The 25,306-nt window shown below is 44.3% G+C and overlaps 1 protein-coding gene across 1 annotated transcript; it reads right to left on the bottom strand.

Annotated features, from left to right (window-relative positions):
* Nucleotides 1-1,778: 1,778 nt before the first annotated feature.
* On the bottom strand, nucleotides 1,779-24,813 carry LOC124151221 (RAD50-interacting protein 1-like). The gene is made up of 14 exons (XM_048392637.1): nucleotides 24,642-24,813; nucleotides 21,511-21,752; nucleotides 20,568-20,741; nucleotides 19,882-20,019; nucleotides 18,849-19,008; nucleotides 17,031-17,144; nucleotides 15,537-15,762; nucleotides 15,147-15,284; nucleotides 14,343-14,542; nucleotides 9,321-9,446; nucleotides 7,429-7,592; nucleotides 5,709-5,892; nucleotides 4,794-4,912; nucleotides 1,779-3,723 (listed from the first exon to the last, which is right to left on the bottom strand). The coding sequence occupies exons 1-14, from the start codon at nucleotides 24,798-24,800 to the stop codon at nucleotides 3,510-3,512; spliced, it is 2,358 nt and encodes a 785-aa protein (XP_048248594.1). The 5' UTR covers nucleotides 24,801-24,813; the 3' UTR covers nucleotides 1,779-3,509.
* Nucleotides 24,814-25,306: the final 493 nt, after the last annotated feature.

Genomic DNA, 25,306 nt, shown 5'->3' with positions numbered 1-25,306 from the left:
ATGCATCAACCAAGTCAGCAAGTCGACCACCTGATCCTGTTAGTCGCCTCTTATGACAAGCATAGTCGCCTTTTACGACAAACATGGGTGGCTGAAGACCTACTGTAACCCGGATCTTCACGGGTTTTATTATACGTGAGAGGTACCTGCAGACTAGCTGGACCAGGCTCCGATCTTCACAATGTTTCTATGTTCCCAAGGAACCTTATTAACTCAAACACTATAAATTCAACACCGTTTAAGACCATGTAACTTTATTGTTGAGTTGAATCATTAGCTGCACTTTGGTCTAATATTGGCAATCTGCTTGTCTCTATAGACAGGTGTAATACCACTCAACATTTGATAGGAATATTCTGAGTTCATGTGTGGACTGAGTGCTACTGATTGCTTGTCATACACATGGTAGTATTTGACGTTTTCATGAAAAGCACTTTTAGCTTCAGGTCAACAAGGGTTCACATTTCGGTAAAATAATTGTCTGTGAGATTCGTTACAAAAGGTCTGAACTTTGTATCCTTATCTGAAGTTGAGTAGTGTATGTTTGATGGTCCTAGGACTGTGAGTTAACCATGGTTTACTGTAGTTTTAAAAGAAAGTCCTTCAATATGTACTCATAACAAAACAACTGTCTTATAAAATGCCATTATGCAGCACAGCAGACTCTAACAATCATAACAACATATATTTAGGAACATAATGTTTTCCATATATTTCATATGGGAGACACAATCAGATATCACTCACAATTTCACTGTTGTAATTCTCAACATCTGCCCTTTGAACAGCAAGTAAAACACTCTTTGACATGGGTTGTTTTCTTTAATTAAATATATTCTATCCGAAAACAAAAACATACTTTCATACGTATAATACACTATTAATATTCTAATAGTGTTTTATTAATTGACATTAACTGTGAAAACGATGTTCGTAGAAATGTTCCAGCTACAGTGAAACACCAATTGTACAGAAACCCCTCCCTCCTGTTTCTGGGGGAAACATCTGTGAGAGGAGGGGGATAGAATGGTTTTAACCCGGATGACATCACTGGTAGAGTCTGGAATAACAGGTTTTCACTGTGTATACACTACGCATGGTATTTATAGCATCCCTAAATTCACCTGGTTAATGGACTGGGAAAGAAAAATATGCTGGATGATTATATGCACCATCCCCCCCACCCCCCCTCCCCACACCATACCTACACACCCTACCCCACCTCACATATCGCACCTACCCACACCAAGCCCTACCTCCCACTCCCCCTACCCCAACCCCACACACCCTACCTGCCGCTCCCCCTACCCCAACCCCACACACCCTACCTCCCACTCACCCTACCCCTATCCAACACACACCCTACCTCCATAACACCCTACCCCTATCCCCCACACCTTACTTACACACACCCTACTATACCTCCCACACTCACCCTACCCCAATAAACCCTCCCTACCTCCCCCACACCCTACCTCTACCCCACACACCCTACCTCCCCCACACCCACCCTACCCCTATCCCACACACCGTACCTTCAGACACCCTACCCTACACCAATAAACACTATCATACCCCCCCCACACCCTACCCCTCCCCCATACCCTACCCCCCCAACACATCCTACCCTACCTCCCACACTACCCTACTCCAATAACCACTACCATACCTCCCCCACACCCTACCCCTCCCCCTACCCCCCAACACATCCTACCCTACCTCCCACACTACCCTATCCAATAAACACTACCATACCTCCCCCACACCCTACCCCTCTCCCATACCCTACCCCTACCCACCACACCGTACCTACACACATTAATTAAACAAGGTTCCATTGTACATGTTGATACAAATAGTTAAAAAGTAGAGAAAATATATAGTGACTATGACCAAAATATTAGTAGAAGTGTGTATGCACTGTGACAACAGTGCTAGATTGTTAGTAGTGTCTCTGTACATATTGGTCAGTATTTTGGAAGTTAATCTTTGGCAGTGACTGAGACAAGGGTAGGACAAGATGCGTCTCCATGGGAGGCGTGAACATGAACGTCCTTGAGTCCTCCGACATACATGCCGGGTGATTGACAAAATCTTCAAGAAATAACCTCAAATGGTAAAATATATGTAAGTCAAAAGTCACAGGCTCCACCTGAATTGCCCAAGTATGTAGCAATTAAATAAGTTATTAAGTTTGACATCTGAACAGTTCTGTCACTACACATATCAGACACTGTGTAGTCAGTTGGTTCCACAAGGGGCGGACCATACCAATATTGCTGTATGTTACCATTCACTGTACTTCATGTTCATGGCTGATTAAGCCAAGCACATTAACATCAGATCTCAACTCTTGCTACCACTAAACAAAGATCCGAAGACATTCCATTGAAGGTTACATCAGAACGACCTTTAAGTGACTTTGACCAACCAATGAATCGACCAATGAGAAGTTGAAATTAGCCAACCAGAAAGCATCTCTCTCAAGTTTTTTCAAACTGGCAACTTCCATTCCAGAGATGCTTTGAAAATTATTTTGACCAAATTATCAATTCCAAATTGGAAAGCTGACAAAAGAACATTCTGGAATGTCTGGTACATGGCCAAGATTGTATGGCAGTACTTAGCATGGGCTTTGTAAAGTCTTTTCCGTTCAAATATTTGTCCCATATTGACGTGAGAGATGGACAACGATTGTGACACAATCATTTGTATAGCCTGTAAGCATCGCTCGGAACACCCCGTGTTAACCTTTTTGAGGTTGAATAATTAGAAAACAAATCTGACTGTATCCTTCCTGATCTTGTAAGTGATGCAGTGACGGAATGTCCTCAAATCTTTGATGAGCAGGAGTGAGAACTAAGATCTGATATAATGAGTTTGCTGATTAAGTACACTTTAGTTTTGTTATCATGGAATATGTACTCAAAAAGAATGTAAAAAACATGATACACATAATCTATTTGATCTATTTTTCAAGGTGTTCTTAGTCAATGATTTACAAGACTATATATACTACTCAAAACAAGTCAAGGACCACCCAATTCTTTAATATTACGATAGTTAATCTGTCATGGCATTGCAGATGAACTGCAGTACTATGAAAGAAATGGGTGTTATTTACTTTTTTTGTTTGTTTGTTTCTTATTTAACGCCACACTAAGCAATATTCCAGCTATATGACGGCGGTCTGTAAATAATCGAGTCTGGACCAGACAATCCAGAGATTGATATCATGAGCATCTAACTTCTTTCGAGTAGTAGATATTGAAAAACCTATTCATAATTTTAAGGATATAACTGTAAATTAACACTGTAGCTGGTAATCCTAACATATACCACATTGCAGCTACATTTCAGAACATTGACTTATAAAGTATATTAATACTTATATAGTATACAATGTTTAGTCCAGCCAGGCATAGCCCAGGCTATAAGGTGGAGATAACATAACCCTGATGGACGAGGATGAGCTGTACACCCTCAGAACTTATCATTGTACCACTTGATCACCTGACAGAGAGGTTGGTTCGCCTACTCAGTATAGACTCAGCAAGGCTGGAGGGGATCTTGTAGATCCCTACTTCATGTAAGGCAGATTTAGGGTCTGTTGACTTGGCATTAGGGTCCTTCTTGGCTTCATGTAGGGCTGAATATAGGACCTCCTTCAGGAGGATGGCGGAGCCTGTCTTTAATGTCAGCAACGTGCAGGCTTCCTTCACTCTGAAAAAATATTTACAAGTAATGAGTCCAGTAAAGACAAGGCCGTAGTTAACTTTTTTTGACAGGGGGGGCGAATAAGATTATTCATTTCTTATTCAAGTTAACTTTCACAAGGAAAAATGTTTTCTATAAAAAATTCAGGGGAGGAAACTGCCCTCCCCCCCCCCCCCCCCCCCCCCCTCACACTCACATATTGTTCATTTAAGAATTGACTTCAATATTTTTTGCATTTATGGAGGAATATGAGATAGCTATGTGATAAATCGCAAAGAACATTGAAGAACAAAGTGGGGTTTATTTCACGATAAAACATTGTTCTATCATGCCGTCATTTCTGGAGATTTGAACATACGCTCGCAACTTGATGAAGTTGTATAACGGAGAACGTTATTTTTTAGAGGGGAGTGAGTTGTTCCCCAAAGATGTAGGTGGGCAACGCAGATAATCCAGTGATTGATATTATGAGCAAGGATCCAATGCCATCAGTGTACAAGGTGACACCTTCAAACAAGTCACTGAGTCGGACCACCCAATCCGTAACCAGCATAGATTTCTTGGGATCAATTCTAAACCGGAATCCCCATAGGGGCCTAAGCTAAGTTTGTTGTTTGTTTGTTGTTAAAAGCCGCACTCAGCAATATGCCAGTTATATGACGGCAGTCTGTAAATAATCGAGTCTGGACCAGACAATCCAGTGATGGACATCATGAGCATCAATCCATGCAATGGGGATGCGATGACATGCATCAACCAAGTCAGTGAGTCTGACCACCCGATCCCATAAGTTGCCTCTTAAGACAAGCATAGTCACCTTTTACGGCAAGCATGGGTTGCTGAAGATCTATTCTACCCCGGGTCTTCACGGGTCCTAAGCTAAGTAGAGAGTGTGGCTACCAGAGACACCTTTAATCACTTTCAGACAGGTGAGAATTTGTTGCAACAATCAACACCACTGGGTACAATGACACAATAAGCAGAGGCCACAAATGGTAACCACACAATCCTCATTGATCTGCCCATGAGATACTCATGGCTGATTCTTCTACAGGGAAACCTGAGAGGTCACTCACTCTCTGAAGTAGGTCTCTGGTTTGTTGGTGAACTCGCCAAACAGTGGGAAGACGTTACGAGTCATATCGAACTGGAGCTGTGCTGCGCCCCCCTCGTTGAAGTGGTTGGACAGGATCACCTGGAACACGATCACACACCATGGTCAACACAAGCACTCACGTTTAAGGTTCTTTTTAACAGATTTTCAGTTATATAATATCGTGTCAGCTTAATGGGTCAGAAAAACCCAAAGTGATGCAAATATTAGACGCTTACCACTTCGGTTAAACACGGGTATAGGTCACAGAAAAAAAAGAACAGTTATCATGAAAAAATGGGCTTCAAATCCCCAACCAGCAGATCCTTGCAAGGCTGCTAAGGGATGCAACTCTGCAAGAATCACTGGAAATGCTGAGATGCAGACCCTAATTAAAGTTTTGGAGTGTGGTAAAATAGTGTAATATCATGTGAAAAAGGATCATGTTAATCATACCGCGATGCAGATTTTCACTTCGACATTTCTGTGAGACGTAAGACGGAAGATCCATACATTCATAAATTCATCATGTGACAACACTTAACTGTTTTTCAGCAACATAATGACTTCCAAAATGATACCGTGTGTACATGATGAGTGGGTTTTAAGCCAACCAATCAGACCCCTTGTATCACTGAGTAATGGATATTTCAATACTATGTTACTTGAAAACATGGCTCTCATTGGCAAGCATAATATTGCTGTAGAATGCTTTATGTCACTGGTGCATAAATAATTTACACTCCGACATATTTTATGCATGAAAATAATTCATCAGAAAAATGTCCCTAATTGTAATTTGGGAGAGGGCAAGCATAAAATCGTAATTTTAGTCTCAAAGTCATAAACATTACGCCAGAATCGCAGTAGTTGGCATCTGTGGCAATGTGTTGTGTACCTCGTCGAGGATGAACTTATTAATTTTCTCCGCCAGTCGCTGCCAGAACTTGTGAAAGAGCGGTTTGCTGAGGAGATCCTCCATGACAGCGAGATGATCCTTGAGGACAAGCAGCATCTCACAGGCCGACGCAGACAGGCCTAGTGTAATCATCAGATCCTTATGTGATGGTAGGGAAATCCATCTGCAAGAGATCCATCAAACCAGGGTCTTCAACGTGACAAGAAATGCATTAACCATTCTGCCCAATGCATTCTGAAAAGAATGGTAGGTCCATTTCCCCACAGCAAAGTGACTTACCATCAATTAGATTTACCAACCTTTAGTAATTTTGATCGCGAAACCAAGATTCATCTACTCCATCTACACTTAGCTGATGACCAACGACCTGAACTTAAAGGTACTCTCTGCCCACCTGTAAGGCTGACCAGGCTAAACTTAAAGGTACTCTCTGCCCACCTGTCAGGCTGACCAGGCTGAACTTAAAGGTACTCTCTGCCCACCTGTAAGGCTGACCAGGCCAATCTTAAAGGTACTCTCTGCCCACCTGTAAGGCTGACCAGGCTCAACTTAAAGGTACTCTCTGCCCACCTGTAAGGCTGACCAGGCTCAACTTAAAGGTACTCTCTACCCACCTGTAAAGCTGACCAGGCCAATCTTAAAGGTACTCTCTGCCCACCTGTAAGGCTGACCGGGCTCAACTTAAAGGTACTCTCTGCCCACCTGTAAGGCTGACCAGGCTCAACTTAAAGGTACTCTCTACCCACCTGTAAAGCTGACCAGGCCAATCTTAAAGGTACACTCTGCCCACCTGTAAAGCTGACAAGGTCAAACTTAAAGGTACTCTCTACCCACCAGTAAAGCTGAACAGGCTAATCTTAAAGGTACTCTCTACCCACCAGTAAAGCTGACCAGGCCAATCTTAAAGGTACACTCTGCCCACCTGTAAAGCTGACCAGGCCAATCTTAAAGGTACGCCCTGCCCACTTGTAAGGCTGTCCAGGTCAGATTTAAAGGGACTCTCTGTCCACCTGTAGGGCTGACCAGGTCAAACTTAAAGGTACACTCTTCCCACCTGTAAGACTGACAAGGCTAAATTTGAAGTTACTCTCTACCCACCTGTAAGGCTCACCAGGCCCAACTTAAAGGTACACTCTGCCCACCTGTAAAGCTGTCAAGGTCAAACTTAAAGGTACTCTCTGCCCACTTGTAAGGCTGACCAGGCCAAACTGAAAGGTAGTCTCTACCCACCTATTAGGCTTACCAGGCTAAATCTAAAGGTACACTCTGCCCACTTGTAAGGCTGACCAGGTCAAACTTAAAGGTACTCTCTGCCCACTCTGACCTGGCTAAGCTTAAAGGTACTCTCTGCCCACTTGTAAGGCTGACCAGGCTAAACTTAAAGGTACTCTCTGCCCACTCTGACCAGGCCAAACTTAAAGGTACTCTCTGCCCACCTGTAAAGCTGACCTGGTCAAGCTTAAAGGGAATCTCTGCTCACTTGCAAGGCTTACCAGGCTAAACCTAAAGGTACTCTCTGCCCACCTGTAAAGCTGACCAGGTCAAACTTAAAGGGAATCTCTGCTCACTTGTAAGGCTGACCAGGCTAAACCTAAAGGTACTCTCTGCCCACCTGTAAAGCTGACCAGGTCAAACTTAAAGGGAATCTCTGCTCACTTGTAAGGCTGACCATGCTAAGTTTAAAGTCGTTATCTCCCACCTGTCCTTCCTGTAGGGCTGACTCCTGGCCTGGAAGTCGGTGAAGACGTAGCTCACACTGTTCTTCAACATGTCCACCTTGAGGGACTCGAACAGATCATTGATGTCATCAAACACGGTGGTGTTCAGAGTCGGCAGGCTGCTTATGTCCAGGTCCTCACTCAGCTGGACAGAGAGACAGTGGTTTGTTTAGGATAGCTGTCTGTGTATCCAATATCAACTTACACTTTAATATAAAAATACGTAATAACGTTACTGTTTTACCACTAAAATGAGGTGAAACGGTTGGTTGGTTGTCTTTTTCACCACACTCAGCAATATTCTATCTTTATGATGGCAGTCTGTAAATAATCGAGTCTTGACCAGACAATCCAGTGATTGATATCATGAGCATGGATCCACGCAATCGATGACATGCTTTAACCAAGTCAGTGAGCCTGACCACCTGATCCTGTTAGTCACCTCCTACGTCAAGCATAGTCACCTTTTACGGCAAGAATGGATTGCTGAAGACCTATTGTACCCCGGATCTTCATGGGTAGGGTGAAACAGAGTTTAATGTCCTTTACAAGATTTTTTCACTCATACAGTGTCAGGCATTCATGTGTGTATGTGGCTGATTGAACTAGTCTGAACTTATGTTGTTTTTATGTGATACATAGACACATCATTCTGACTCAGTTGTCATTTGAACCCCCTGGTATGTGCATGTGTCAGGCAGGGTGACAAGAAGTACCATTAAAGGTCATTTGGTACGACTCGGCAAGGGGATGGAACCGCTGACCTTCTGTTTTCCAGTCAGAAGTGGATGGATGTGTGAAGGAATGATATATTCCAATATCGCAACATGATGGCAGTCTTTGATTAATTGAGTCAAATATAGCCCAGATCAGTGATTTGACCACCAGGATTGGCTTCACGCATTGTCCCCACAATTGTACCCACTATACCTGCAGCATGAGTGAGTGAGTGAGTGAGTGAGTGAGTGAGTACCTTTGGCATGAGTGAGTGAGTGAGTGAGTGAGTGAGTGAGTGCCTTTGGCATGAGTAAGTGAGTTAGTGGGTTTCACCAGTTGCACCTACACTTTCTACCAACTGAACCTGTGTCATAGACATAATGAACAAATGCTATTTGTGAGTGAATGAATGAGTGGTTGAGTGAGTGAGTGAGTGAGTGAATGAATGAGTGGTTGAGTGAGTGTGTGTCTTATCGAGTGAGAAAGTCTAACACCATGTTTGAGCTATATTTCAGAATAATGGGCTTAGGTAGGGTGGTGGGTGGATGGGTGGGTGAGTGAGTGAGCAGATGTGTGAGTGTGTGGGTGTGGGTGTGGGTGTGGGTGTGGGTGTGGGTGTGTGGGTGGTGTGTCAAAGAATAGGTGGATGGGAGGGACCATGAGTGAGTGAGTGAATGGGTTGTTAGTGTAACTAAATGATATAGGTCCTCTCCACTTCTGACAATGCACATCAAAGCCAGCTTATGTTTCAGTAAGCTAATGTCTTACTGTTCACAATAATAGCGTTACACATTATTATCATTGCATCCCACATGACATCACAGTGGGGGGAAAAGAACAAAAATTATGTGGAATTTGCATTATAACAACATCAATATTTCTAGTCAAAATACATACAATGATTAATGTTGTCAAGGTGCTACAGAAATAGAGGACAACATTTCAGCTTGGAAAGTATTGAAATATGGATGACTTTTTCTTCGTGGATTCAAAATTTGCTTATTATGGACTATCATCTGGACTGGTTTGACTTGCGTTCAGTGTTAATCAGCATCTAGTGAACAAGGGGGCTAATAAAAATGGTGCCAGCAACACAACTGAGAGTTGAAGCGTTGTTGCCCTTCAACTTGAACATACAAGGGCAGATAAGCAGTACCTTGCTGGAGTCAGCGGACTGGTTGAGGGAGAGGGACCGAGGTCGGTCACCTTTTGCTTTACTCTGTTTCTCCTTCTTCATCCTCTGGGAATGTGTGGATTTTTGATACATTAGCTGGATAAAAAACTGAAACAAACAACAGATAATCATGTCAAGAACAGACACACAGGGGACACACATTGTACCCATGTCAGAAATCGAACCCCGTCTTTCAACATGACGAGCAAACGCTTTTGCCACTAAGTTTCCCAACCGCCCCATCAAGAACAGAAAGTGGACTGATGTCATCATTGTGAATCATCTGTTTGGGGTGCAATCAAAATTTTGTGCACTGTGCTGGTGTCACGGAATGAGTATCATACTGTGAGGTCCTGACCACTGAAACAAGATGATAAATGTATCTATGAGGAGCACATGTCTTTTGGCTTGCAACTTAGGTATGTGCATCTTCAAATCATCTTATAAGAACAAAATGTACAAAGTGTCCACACTTTAGGTAAATCTCACTCCACTCCTAAACCCCCTCTTCTACAGTGCACTGTGTTGAGTATAGCACACAAGCAGCTCCCTACAGGGTTATCTACAACACTCACCACTGTCTCACTCCACTCCTGAAGCACCTTCCCCACTAGCAGCTCCCTACAGGGTTATCTACAACACTCACCACTGTCTCACTCCACTCCTGAAGCACCTCCCCCACTAGCAGCTCCCTACAGGGTTATCTACAACTCACCACTGTCTCACCCCACTCCTGAAGCACCTCCCCCACTAGCAGCTCCCTACAGGGTTATCTACAACTCACCACTGTCTCACTCCACTCCTGAAGCACCTCCCCCACTAGCAGCTCCCTACAGGGTTATCTACAACTCACCACTGTCTCACTCCACTCCTGAAGCACCTCCCCTACAAGCAGCTCCCTACAGGGTTATCTACAACACTCACCACTGTCTCACCCCGCTCCTGAAGCACCTCCACCACTAGCAGCTCCCTACAGGGTTATCTACAACTCACCACTGTCTCACTCCACTCCTGAAGCACCTCCCCCACTAGCAGCTCCCTACAGGGTTATCTACAACACTCACCACTGTCTCACTCCACTCCTGAAGCACCTCCCCCACTAGCAGCTCCCTACAGGGTTATCTACAACTCACCACTGTCTCACTCCATTCCTGAAGCACCTCCCCCACTAGCAGCTCCCTACAGGGTTATCTACAACACTCACCACTGTCTCACTCCACTCCTGAAGCACCTCCCCCACTAGCAGCTCCCTACAGGGTTATCTACAACCTCCCCCACAAGCAGCTCCCTACAGGGTTATCTACAACACTCACCACTGTCTCACCCCACTCCTGAAGCACCTCCCCCACTAGCAGCTCCCTACAGGGTTATCTACAACTCACCACTGTCTCACTCCACTCCTGAAGCACCTCCCCCACTAGCAGCTCCCTACACGGTTATCTACAACTCACCACTGTCTCACTCCACTCCTGAAGCACCTCCCCTACAAGCAGCTCCCTACAGGGTTATCTACAACACTCACCACTGTCTCACCCCACTCCTGAAGCACCTCCCCCACTAGCAGCTCCCTACAGGGTTATCTACAACTCACCACTGTCTCACTCCACTCCTGAAGCACCTCCCCCACTAGCAGCTCCCTACAGGGTTATCTACAACACTCACCACTCCACTCCTGAAGCACCTCCCCCACTAGCAGCTCCCTACAGGGTTATCTACAACTCACCACTGTCTCACTCCATTCCTGAAGCACCTCCCCCACTAGCAGCTCCCTACACTCCACTCCTGAAGCACCTCCCCCACTAGCAGCTCCCTACAGGGTTATCTACAACTCACCACTGTCTCACTCCATTCCTGAAGCACCTCCCCCACTAGCAGCTCCCTACAGGGTTATCTACAACACTCACCACTGTCTCACTCCACTCCTGAAGCACCTCCCCCACTAGCAGCTCCCTACAGGGTTATCTACAACACTCACCACTGTCTCACTCCACTCCTGAAGCACCTCCCCAACTAGCAGCTCCCTACAGGGTTATCTACAACACTCACCACTGTCTCACCCCACTCCTGAAGCACCTCCCCCACTAGCAGCTCCCTACAGGGTTATCTACAACACTCACCACTGTCTCACTCCACTCCTGAAGCACCTCCCCCACTAGCAGCTCCCTACAGGGTTATCTACAACACTCACCACTGTCTACCTCCACTCCTGAAGCACCTCCCCCACTAGCAGCTCCCTACAGGGTTATCCACAACACTCACCACTGTCTACCTTCACTCCTGAAGCACCTCCCCCACTAGCAGCTCCCTACAGGGTTATCTACAACTCACCACTGTCTCACTCCACTCCTGAAGCACCTCCCCCACTAGCAGCTCCCTACAGGGTTATCTACAACACTCACCACTGTCTACCTCCACTCCTGAAGCACCTCCCCCACTAGCAGCTCCCTACAGGGTTATCTACAACACTCACCACTGTCTACCTTCACTCCTGAAGCACCTCCCCCACTAGCAGCTCCCTACAGGGTTATCTACAACTCACCACTGTCTCACTCCACTCCTGAAGCACCTCCCCCACTAGCAGCTCCCTACAGGGTTATCTACAAAACTCACCACTGTCTACCTTCACTCCTGAAGCACCTCCCCCACTAGCAGCTCCCTACAGGGTTATCTACAACACTCACCACTGTCTCACTCCACTCCTGAAGCACCTCCCCCACTAGCAGCTCCCTACAGGGTTATCTACAACACTCACCACTGTCTCACTCCACTCCTGAAGCACCTCCCCCACTAGCAGCTCCCTACAGGGTTATCTACAACACTCACCACTGTCTACCTTCACTCCTGAAGCACCTCCCCCACTAGCAGCTCCCTACAGGGTTATCTACAACTCACCACTGTCTCACTCCACTCCTGAAGCACCTCCCCCACTAGCAGCTCCCTACAGGGTTATCTACAACACTCACCACTGTCTACCTTCACTCCTGAAGCACCTCCCCCACTAGCAGCTCCCTACAGGGTTATCTACAACACTCACCACTGTCTCACTCCACTCCTGAAGCACCTCCCCCACTAGCAGCTCCCTACAGGGTTATCTACAACCTCCCCCACAAGCAGCTCCCTACAGGGTTATCTACAACACTCACCACTGTCTCACCCCGTTCCTGAAGCACCTCCCCCACTAGCAGCTCCCTACAGGGTTATCTACAACTCACCACTGTCTCACTCCACTCCTGAAGCACCTCCCCCACTAGCAGCTCCCTACAGGGTTATCTACAACTCACCACTGTCTCACTCCACTCCTGAAGCACCTCCCCTACAAGCAGCTCCCTACAGGGTTATCTACAACACTCACCACTGTCTCACCCCACTCCTGAAGCACCTCCCCCACTAGCAGCTCCCTACAGGGTTATCTACAACTCACCACTGTCTCACTCCACTCCTGAAGCACCTCCCCCACTAGCAGCTCCCTACAGGGTTATCTACAACACTCACCACTCCACTCCTGAAGCACCTCCCCCACTAGCAGCTCCCTACAGGGTTATCTACAACTCACCACTGTCTCACTCCATTCCTGAAGCACCTCCCCCACTAGCAGCTCCCTACACTCCACTCCTGAAGCACCTCCCCCACTAGCAGCTCCCTACAGGGTTATCTACAACTCACCACTGTCTCACTCCATTCCTGAAGCACCTCCCCCACTAGCAGCTCCCTACAGGGTTATCTACAACACTCACCACTGTCTCACTCCACTCCTGAAGCACCTCCCCCACTAGCAGCTCCCTACAGGGTTATCTACAACACTCACCACTGTCTCACTCCACTCCTGAAGCACCTCCCCAACTAGCAGCTCCCTACAGGGTTATCTACAACACTCACCACTGTCTCACCCCACTCCTGAAGCACCTCCCCCACTAGCAGCTCCCTACAGGGTTATCTACAACACTCACCACTGTCTCACTCCACTCCTGAAGCACCTCCCCCACTAGCAGCTCCCTACAGGGTTATCTACAACACTCACCACTGTCTACCTCCACTCCTGAAGCACCTCCCCCACTAGCAGCTCCCTACAGGGTTATCTACAACACTCACCACTGTCTACCTTCACTCCTGAAGCACCTCCCCCACTAGCAGCTCCCTACAGGGTTATCTACAACTCACCACTGTCTCACTCCACTCCTGAAGCACCTCCCCCACTAGCAGCTCCCTACAGGGTTATCTACAACACTCACCACTGTCTACCTCCACTCCTGAAGCACCTCCCCCACTAGCAGCTCCCTACAGGGTTATCTACAACACTCACCACTGTCTACCTTCACTCCTGAAGCACCTCCCCCACTAGCAGCTCCCTACAGGGTTATCTACAACTCACCACTGTCTCACTCCACTCCTGAAGCACCTCCCCCACTAGCAGCTCCCTACAGGGTTATCTACAACACTCACCACTGTCTCACCCCACTCCTGAAGCACCTCCCCCACTAGCAGCTCCCTACAGGGTTATCTACAACACTCACCACTGTCTCACTCCACTCCTGAAGCACCTCCCCCACTAGCAGCTCCCTACAGGGTTATCTACAACACTCACCACTGTCTCACTCCACTCCTGAAGCACCTCCCCCACTAGCAGCTCCCTACAGGGTTATCTACAACACTCACCACTGTCTACCTTCACTCCTGAAGCACCTCCCCCACTAGCAGCTCCCTACAGGGTTATCTACAACTCACCACTGTCTCACTCCACTCCTGAAGCACCTCCCCCACTAGCAGCTCCCTACAGGGTTATCTACAACACTCACCACTGTCTACCTTCACTCCTGAAGCACCTCCCCCACTAGCAGCTCCCTACAGGGTTATCTACAACACTCACCACTGTCTCACTCCACTCCTGAAGCACCTCCCCCACTAGCAGCTCCCTACAGGGTTATCTACAACACTCACCACTGTCTCACCCCACTCCTGAAGCACCTCCCCCACTAGCAGCTCCCTACAGGGTTATCTACAACTCACCACTGTCTCACTCCACTCCTGAAGCACCTCTCCCACATAGTGCACTGTGTTGAGTATAGCGCAGAAGCAGCTCCCTACAGGGTTGTGTGTCTCCTGCTGCATCACCTGCACCACACGGACACGGAAGTCCTCCAGTAGCTCTAGTTGCAGCCCGAGGAAGCGCAACTTGCTGGTCACATCAGGCAGTGGCTTGTACCGGTCTGGAGATGACAAAGACAGGTTTAGCAAACGAATTAGACAAAACAAATGTGTGTGCCTCTCTGTGATGTATGAGGTACCTGTGATGTGTGGCCCTTTGAATGTGTGACCCCCTGTGTTGTGTGACTTACAAATGATGTGTGGCTAACGATTTTTACTCCCTGTGCTCCGTGACTCCCAACAATAAGTGACTCCCTGTGATGTGTGACCCCCTGTGATGTGTGACTCCCTGTGATGTGACCCCCTGTGATGTGTGACTCCCTGTGCTATGTGACCCCCTGTGATGTGTGACCCATGATGTATGACCCCTGTGATGTGTGACTCCCTGTGCTATGTGACCCCCTGTGATGTGTGACTCCCTGTGCTGTGACCCCCTGTGATGTGTGACCCCCTGTGATGTGTGACCCCCTGTGATGTGTGACTCCCTGTGCTATGTATGACTCCCTGCAACGTGTGACATGTGACACACACACATCCCCACCCCCCATGACATGTGACCCCCATGACATGTGACCCCCCATGACATGTGACCCCCCCTGTGACATGTGACCCCTCATGACATGTGACCCCCCCGCAACATGTGATCCCCTGTGATGCGTGACTCACCTGTGATGGTGAGGAGGAGTGTCATGAAGCTTTCCCCACACTCGGGCACCTTCAGCTCGTCCACATCAGCGATGTCCCTGTACTGGGACTGCCAGGCAGTGGGGGAGGACAGCATGGCTTCGATCTTCTGTATGGCAACTGAAACACAAATAGTGCACATCTCAAATGATGACCTTCCACGCACTGTAACTATCAAACATGAGGAGGAGGAGGAGGAATAGGAGGAGGGGGAGGAGGAGGAGGAGGAGGAGGAGGAGGAGGGAGGAGGAAAAATATAACAGCATTTTCTGCAGACATCGGCCTCTAAACAGGTCCAGATACATCCTGTGATTATGATGATTATGTGATTATGATCATAATGATGATGATGATGATGATGCAGCAACTTACACCTCTTCTCAATAATGAGCCACTTGTCGATGGCGTCGCCCGAGGAGAGCACGTGGAGACAGCCGGGCTCTGTGCTGGGGTAGTTGTAGGTGAGCCTCAGCTCCCTGTCAAACAGCAGGGCCTCGTCCACCATGTGGGAGAAGAAGTGCTCATCATAGACCAGGTCCGGCAGGTCGTTAACCATCTTCTCCATCACCAGGATCACCAGGCCTCGCATCAACTCGATCTGCCAACAGCAAGGTTGTAAAATGATTTAAATCAACATGATTGGTCACTCCATACCCTTGCACCTGATATCAAATTATAAAAAATATGGTTACAGTTACTGCAGCTGCTTTTTGTGAAAGTAATTGTGTGTGTATTTTTTAGTTTATGTCACACTCAACAAAAGTCCATCTATAATATGGCAGCCTGTAAATAATCAATTCTGGACCAGACAAACCAATGATTGATGTTATGAACAACAATCAATGCCGTCGATGATACAAATCAAGTCCCCGAATCTGACCACTAGATCCACTGTCACCTATTATACCAGCATAGGTTGCTGGGAACCTATTCTAACATGGAATCCCCATGAAGGAAACAAAATGTGACTTCCTAAAACAGTAGCATAATGTAGCCCTGACAAAAAGTGTACCGTACATCCGTTGTGGGCACATTAACAAATGTTTTCGAGCAGAGCTAATTATATCTCTAGGGCTATTTGGAAAGAACTGGACTTTTAGAATCTTAAATAATATTGAGGAATTCTGTGGCCAGTGACGGACGTTTTTATCTCCAAATGTATCTACATATACATGTATATATATACGGAACCTGTGGCAGCTCAGACACAGTGATTTATGTACCATATATATATTTATCATTAAATCCATTAATTGCAGGTCTATATAGGCCTGTTTTATTATAAAGAGTGAGTGAGTGAGTTGTGTTTAACGCCGCTTTAAACAGTATTCCAGTTATATCGCGGCGTGTCAGCTTAATGTGGGAGGAAAGTCTGAAGTGATGCAGGTCTCAGATGTTTATCACTTTGGTGAAACCCACGAGCACAGGTATGGTGCTGACAAACCTAGAAACATAATCGGGGCGAACCCACAACCATAGGTTTCTTGCGTGTCCACGGGACGCAACTCTGCACAGCGAATCACAGCGCCTTAGACGACTGGGCCACCCGTGCCCCTCTTTGTTATTATATACACATGCAGAATAATTAAATTCATTATACATCATGATACTTTTGAGTCGATATATCAATACTAACATTTCCAATCAATGACATCCCTATTATATCATGGGATGACACATGTGTATGGTGCTGACAAACCAAGGATAATAATCAAGCAATTCTATGATTGGAACTCACTGTCATCACATCCTGGCATGTCTTAGGGAAGCAACTCTGTTTCTCTGACATTTATATATATATATGAATGACAACATGGGAGACAACATCTTGGGATATGTCCAAGGATCGTCCCTACGCTGACTGACCTTGGCATTGAGGTTGTCGTGGCCAGCCTCCTTCAGCAAGGGCTGGATGTTGATCATCAGGAAGTCAGTGTGGTCTCGGATCCAGCTCAACACTTGGGTGAAGTACCACTCCGGCTATAAGGAGAAACAACAACATGACTGCCTTGAAGGCTTTACAGATTTACTCTATGTTAGTGGGTGAGACACCGCATCTAATTCATGAAGTTTCTCATTTTCGATTGTTAGATACATTTTGAAACAACTCGAAAAATAAATGGTTCCTGACAGAAACTTGTGTCGTAATCTCCATATCTACAATACTATCCCGGCAATGGCATTACCAGTATTATAAGTTAATTGAGTGAAAGGTTAGTTTTTTTACGTCACTGGTACAATATTCAAACATTTTCATGCAGCCTTAAATGATACAGACTAGTAACTGTGTTGGATTTAACGCCCCATTGAACAGAATTCAGCTTAATGTGGGGGGAAGCCCAAAGTCATGAAGGTCTAAGACGTTTACCGCTGTGATGAAACCCATGAGCATGGGTATGGTGCTGATAAACCTAGAAACATAATTGGGGTGATTCAAATCCATGATTTCCGTATTCGACGTAATAAGCGCCCAGGGTGCTCTCAAAATTAGAAATAGAGGGCTCTTATTAGAATATTAGTTGGTGAAAAAACACAGAGTTGAAAGATCGTAAATTTTGTGGTTTGTGGTGAGAGCCTGAAATGTTTATATACAACAGATATATTTTTCCAGGATTGAGGGTGCATACGAGTGTGTATCATACATGAATAAATAAGTCTTGTGTACATTGATCAATCGGAAGGGGTACTAACTGAGATTGTTCACTAGCCAATATATTAGCAAATATCACCGTGGGTGCTTATTAGAGCGGGGCGGGCCCATTTTGAGATAATGGTTATCAGACATTATTATTTCTCATTGCATATTTGATTATTTTTTTAGAAAAAGCCTTAAAAGTGGCATGATCTCTAAAACAAGTACTTGAATTAGTCTGGGCTCATTTTATTTTGAAACAAACAGTTTATTTGATCCTTTGAGTTAAAGCCAAATAAATTATATTAGATTCACAAAATATTAGCGGATCTACGAACTTTGAACAGTATTTTTCAGGTCAAAGACTTTCACCACTTTGGTGAAAACCATGAGCAGTTATGGTGCTGACAAACATGGAATCACAATCAGGGTACCGTATTCGACGTAATAAGCGCCCTGCTCTAATAAGCGCCCACGGCGATATTTGCTAATATATTGGCTCATGAACAATCCCAATTAGCACCCTTTCCGATTGATCAATGTACACAATACTTATTTATTCGCGTATAATTCGCACTCGTGTGTTATATGCACCCTTAATTATGGGCAATTAAATTCTGGAAAAATATATCTCTCGTATATAAACATTTCAGGCTGTCAGCATAAACCACGGAATTTATCTTACAACTCTGTTTTTTTCGACAAAACAATGTTCTAACAAGAGCCCCCTATTTCTAATTTTGAGAGCGCCCTGGGCGCTTATTACGTCGAGTAAGGTATATCTCAGATTTGAACCAATTATTACAAGTATCTGGAACATCTGTGGTACAGAACTCTGCACAGTGAACTGCAGTGTCTTAGACTGGGCTACAAATTTGCAAGAACTGAAAATCAGTCATGCTCATGTAACACGGTCTGGAGTCATCCCACAGATGACAACCATGCCAGTTTGCTGACGCGGTTATCCCCTTTATTCATGTGGACAAGGCATCCGACCTTGGATCAGAAGGTTCGAATCCCATCACGGGACTCCAACACTACAGTGCCCTCACCTTATCAAGGCTGTTGGTCTGTTTCTTCCCATAGAAGTGATACTTGAACCTCTTCTTCAGGGGCTTCAGCATCAGCTGCAGCGGCAGGATGAGGGGCTTCAGCCCCGGGATGTTCAGCAGGGCAGGACTCGACACCTGGGTCTCGATAGAGATGGTGTCACTAGCAGGGTCAAGGACACTCACTCAACATCATGTTCAGGCATTCGTGACAGACTAGGGTTTTACAACACTTTTGGCAATATTCTACCAATATTACAGCAGGGGCCTTAAAAAATATTGGTTGGTTGGTTTGTTGTTTTACGCCGCACTCAGCAATATTCCAGCTATATGACGGCGGTCTGTAAATAATAGAGTCTGGACCAGACAATCCAGTGGTTGATATCATGAGCATCGATCCACGCAGTTGGGATCGATGACATGCTTCAAACAAGTCAGCGAGCCTGACCACCCGATCCTGTTAGTCGCCTCTTACGACAAGCATAGTCGCCCTTAAAAATAAGCTTCAAACAATGTACACATTGAGGGGATTGAACCTGGGACTGGCATGATGAGACTCAATTTACCACCTGGCTACCACTCGGCTACCATTAGGCTACCACCACCCACCCACCCACCCACCCCCCCCCCACACACACATACCACATACATACCATCCCCCCCCAAAAGAAAAACGTTTACCCCTTTATTCTAATTATAGTTGCCCTCCCAATATCTGTTGTTGCTGCCAATCAGTTTCTTGGGATTTTACAATTGGAGCTGATGAATGCTAACTTTACCATGTTTACACCACAAATCTTATTAAGTTCATATCATACTGACATAAGCTGTCAAAACAATTATTCATGACACATTTCTTCAGGACAATTACTATTCCAAGAACATGTGTTCTGACATGTGTTGAATTTGTATGCGCCATTTCAAATGTACTGACAGTAAAGCTTATTTCCCTATATTTGCCACTGTTCTCTCATTTATTTCCATCAGTATGCATACATACTCTACAAATGGTTTGTCATTTTCCCCAAAAGGATACGGTAAGACCAGTTGTAAGAGCTGCTTGAAGAGTGACTGCATTCTTGACTTCATCTCTGTGGCGTTTGCAACAATGGGTGCTTTAATAGTTGATGCCACCAGTGGCCACCTCATAGCCTTCAGGACATCCTCGAATTCCCTTTATAACCAAAATCTTAAAGTCAGTGAATATTGCTTATGCAATACAGACGTAACAATACATTCATTTTTAGTCAACAAATATATACAAGAGAGAATTGATATGCAGGACTTCACTTCAAAATTGAAAGAAAGGAAACGGAGAACTACATGTATATAGATATGAAAGAACATATTTCTAAAACTTCATTTAATAAGCGTATGGGGTGAGCGAGTGAGTATTGTTTTATGCTGCTTTTAGCAATATTGCAGCAATATCACAGCTAGGGACATCAGAAACGGGCTTCACACAATGTACCCTTGTGGGGAATGAAACCCAGGCTTTTGGTGTGGCGAGCAAACGACTTAACCACTACCCTACCACACCTACCCTACATTTTATAAGCATCCATCAATCTTCAGATTGATCTTGAAATCTGTGAAAAATCATTACAAATATATGACAGTGTGACACATATGTCCAAAACTGTTTAGGGTTATGTTTTGAATGACCTGGAGCCCCTTGAATCCTGAACCATTTGAATATCAAGCCGACAGGCTTTCACTTACGCTGCTATTTTATCCTTGAGAAGCTTGTTCCAGAATAAGATGGTCTCCTTGGTGAACTGCACCAGGTTTTTGCACTGGGACTCCTCAAGGCTGTCGTAAAGGGCAGTCAGACTGTTGAACACCTCCACAGCATTCCCCATAGACTCTGTGATCAGTGCAGCTTGTAACTGGGAGCTGATGACAGTGTACCAGGTTTTAAAGCAGTTTTGCAAATCTGACGTTTCACTGTTATGTATTGTTTCATGTCTTGCAATCAGCTATAGTATGCTTTATAAAAAAAACCCATTATATTATAACTACTTTTAAATATTATAAGTTTCACTCCGAGCGGGTCCAATTTCATTATAGATTTCATGGAATGAAAGCCAAGCTGTACAAACATCTAATCTTAGTCATGGTTCCTTGAGAATAGTTGCTTGATATTCTGTTAATAATAATAATCATCATCATCATCATCATCATCATCATCATCATCATCATCATCATCATCATATGTGCATTTATAATGCACCAGATTCCATTCACAAAGTGGATGCTCATGGCGCTACACCATCATTACCCCGGTCAATGGATCAGTGAGCACTCGATTTTCATCCTCACCTCCCTGAGGAGTATACAACCCAAGCTACCTGTAATTAGGGCGCTAGAAGGTTCACAGCCACATTACCATCTCATCCTACCAGGTACCCACTCACTGCTGAGTGAACAGAGGCACATTTCCAACAAAGTCACTTGCCTAAGGAGACACCACATGTGCTTCAGTGTGGACAGGACCAAAGCCCTAGAAACTCTCAGGAGTCAAGCTACTGAACGCGGTCACCCATCCAACTACTCTCCGAGACCGACGTTGTTTAACTTCATCTGATTTGTGACCTGTGCACTGTGCACAAGACCACGTGCCACCACGAAAAGAAAAGAGTGTGATATTATTGCTCCTCCTCACCTGCAGTCTTCCACCTTTGCAACAATGCTAAGGTATTTGGTGTATTGCTCCAGCTCCTCCACCTGCTGAGTGAGTACTGTCAGATCATCCAGCATGGGCTTGTGTACTCGCAGGTGGTCCAGGATATCGTGCCTCACCGTTTCCTGATTCTCACCAACCTTCTTAATCTGTTTGCTGATAGTTTGAGCGTTTTTGATTGCCTTCTTAATTTCTGACGGAACTTCTGAACTGGCAAGTGAGACCTAAATAAATACAAAATAGAGACACTTTTACAACAGATCCATTTTCCAAAGGCTTTACATATTTGTTGGTAAATGAATGTCATGGAAATAAAAATAGAGCTTTTAAAAATATTTTATGATTTGTGGACAATTGTAAATATAGAAATGTAGACAAGCTTCTAGCCGTCAGATGTTACTAGCCTCTCGGCATAGAGCCTTTAACAACAAAAACCTTGTCAAGTAGAAGTGAGCTATGTTAATCACCACTTAAAGGGGCACTGATCTAACGCAATTCCCGGGACTGGTTGTTGCCTTTGTTATTGTTTTTTCCCCGTGAGTACCCGGATGATACGCAACGCAACAGAGCGTGACCGGAGACTGGGCTACCGTCTGCAAGGACAGCTAAATAAACTTGGCGGCTGGAGGCAATATTTGTTTTACGAATTTTTGCATAAACACTGATTGGTTAACTGGGATCTATAAAGATTTCGACAAAGGGCGCATGTTAATTAATTTCTTCAGCCTAAACAAACAGACAAAAAGAACCGCGGAGCTCATCGGATGTCCTCATTTGGAAATACCCCAGATGGTTATAGTTATAGGATTGCGTCGATAATACGATTACCAATCCCTTGTTGTCATCCACGTTTTCTCGTATAACCCTACACTTGTGTATTTGTCGTCATTCACTTGATGCTCATTCAATGAATTTATTACAGGTACAATTATTGGTAGCACCACTTAGATTACCTGACAAAGGTTCCCATTTGGCATTTATTGTGTCTGGAGTAATTATTCAATCTAAATCCAGGTTTGAAGTGAGGTGAAATGTGTGTTATGTAATATGCACGTGGCAGACCAGCAAGAGGGGAATGATCAGTTGATTTACTTCTTTGTTGTAAATCAACAGATCGTTCCTAGTCATCAAAGGATTAACAGAAAATACGTTGATTGATTAATCACTGTTATCTTGCACAGTGGATATGTCAAAAGTGAGTGTTTACATGTCTAGGTTTACTAAAACAAAGGGAATACACTCATATCATGGCGTGAAGTGCCGATGTAAAAACAACATACTTTGTTCAAAGGGTTAACTGATAATACGTGGATTGATTGCTCATTGTTATCTATCACTCAATGGATTTTTAGGAACCGTGGGCGTTATGAAAATAGTTGTCACGTGGGCTTTCTCAGCCGACCCTTGAGACTTGACACCTATGTGAAACACCTGAAATAATCCGAGTGATCAGTTGAGAAACGAACACGGGTTATAATATCCCGAAACGATATATATCTTTTAACATATTTGATTGTTACAGAGACACGTGACATCAAATAAGTTTCTTTGTACATCTGCAGACGAGTGGGATATTGTTCCTTTGTGTGGATATTCACGGATACATTCCTCGAACAAGGAAGCTCCTAAATAGTATACACATAAATTTGGTAGGTTGCAATTATGGTATTTGCATTTTTTTTCCCTTCATTTGAACCGATTCGGTCTTGTTTCTCTACGTCTTGGTTGGGAAATTCTTCAATGCGCGATAGACGTTGTTTTCACAGGTCTTTTCCTTTGTAAGCGTGTATATATTACCGTCAATTTGTAAAATGTGATTCTCTCAGGCAATCTATAAAATGTGTAAATATTTCAGTCATTTTGACTAAAAAATCTGTCCAGATTGATTAAGATGATCAAAAGGGCCTACAAACATCACAACAGATTATTATGTAGGATTAGAAGCCACACAACATAGACATGTACTTTTCAACGTAACATTTTCAGTCTCTTGGTGATGACATTAAACATCAAAATGTTTGGAATTCGTTATCATAATAATACAGATGGAAATGTTTTTCAGTCACTTTGTAAAATAACTCAATATTTAGACTTTAAAATTAATTTGAAAATGTTACACATTTTGACAGTAAAAAAATATACACACTATAAAAAAAGCAATGCTCAGGTGAAATATTTACTTTGTGTTGCAAGTCAAAATAGTGTTAATGAAAATCGCAAAATTACCAAGCAAGTGACTTATCAAAACTTCGTCACCATTGCCAATGCTACCCACAAAGATACCTACATTTCCCTATTATCTCGAAAACTGTATTTCATTTTGTTGATCAATGTGACCATACGCCCTTATTACTACCCATAAAAGTGACTGATGCGCTTACGAATTGCGCAGCAGAGGTCGCGAACTAGTCTAGATTTCAGCTATACATCCGGGTACTCACTGGGAAAAAACAATAACAAAGGCAACAACCAGTCCCGGGGAATTGCGTTAGATCAGTGCCCCTTTAACCCCAGTAGTGCTTTAAAGGACAAGTGAAAATAAACGATGAACTTCAACCAAACACTGGCCTTTAATTTCTTGTACTGCCACAAAATGCATCCATCTTCTTAAAATTATAGGTATGCTTATGCCAAGGTGTATCATGGATAGCAACTTCTATATTATACATACACAACATTTATAATACAACGATAATACTAATCGTCCTAACCCTGTCTTTCACCTTTGCAACAATGCTAAGAAATTTGGTGTTTTGTTCAATCATTTGAAGGGGCAAGAAGCGAGGTGAGGTGACGTGAAATTGGGTTTAACGTCGCGTCCAAGATTAAAAAACAGTCGGTTTTGTTGTCATGTCCGAAAACATATGATCAGATGATAAAAAAATGGGTTGCTATCCTCCAAAATATTCCTTGTCATAATTATATCCAACTTCTAAAAGACTATTATAGTATAAATACTATCATTGGTATTCTTGTTAGGCAATGTAAAATGATTGTTGTCACTTAGAGTAAAACATACTGAACTGTAAACACACAAGGGATTTTATTGGGGCTTCTGATTATGATGTGAAAGGGCGAAATATGGATAACGTCAAACAAAACAAAAGAAGTACCTTTTTCTCCAAAGATTCTTTCTTCGCTCGTGTCTCTTCGTATAGTGTTTTGGCATTAAATATCGTTCTGATGTTGTCAGTGAATTCGGAATTAATGTAGTCAACAACATAGTCGTCCAGTGATAGGGTTGACATCTCAGAGCTCATGGGCGCTGCCATGTTGGCAGTGAAACTGGAGCTTCCTAATACTTTCCTTACTACTATTAATCAATCAATGAAAGCATGAACACTGCCAATGGAAATGACAATTCTGATAAGACTTATTCTTAACTGTTAATTTGTGTATGGGTCATGGTAAAACAGTGCGTACAATAACTGTTATCCAATCAGAATAAACATACAACTTTCCACTATCTCACTTTCACTCACATCCCACGTCGTTATCTCACCAAGCTTGTATGGGGACGCCCACTTTCGTCTACAGTTCGTTTGGTCTACAGTGTTTTCAAAACAAAGTTATGCTCCAGTGATTAGAGGGGTAATAATCTGACCCCTTCAGAAACATAGTGGACCCGTCCTAGTCTGTCTTACAGACCCTAATACAAATGTATAAAGAAACAGCCCTTGCAGGTCTCTAATGTTTGGCAAGTCTAGATTACTGTAGTATCAGTCTGAAAATGAAGAAATTTTCGGGGCTCCTTTTTATTATATTTTTATTAAGATAA

The sequence above is a fragment of the Haliotis rufescens genome, unplaced genomic scaffold, assembly GCF_023055435.1.
Source record: "Haliotis rufescens isolate VD_foot unplaced genomic scaffold, xgHalRufe1.0.p SCAF_11, whole genome shotgun sequence".
Lineage (NCBI taxonomy): Eukaryota > Metazoa > Mollusca > Gastropoda > Lepetellida > Haliotidae > Haliotis > Haliotis rufescens.
This window is presented reverse-complemented; position numbering and strand designations above follow the sequence as displayed.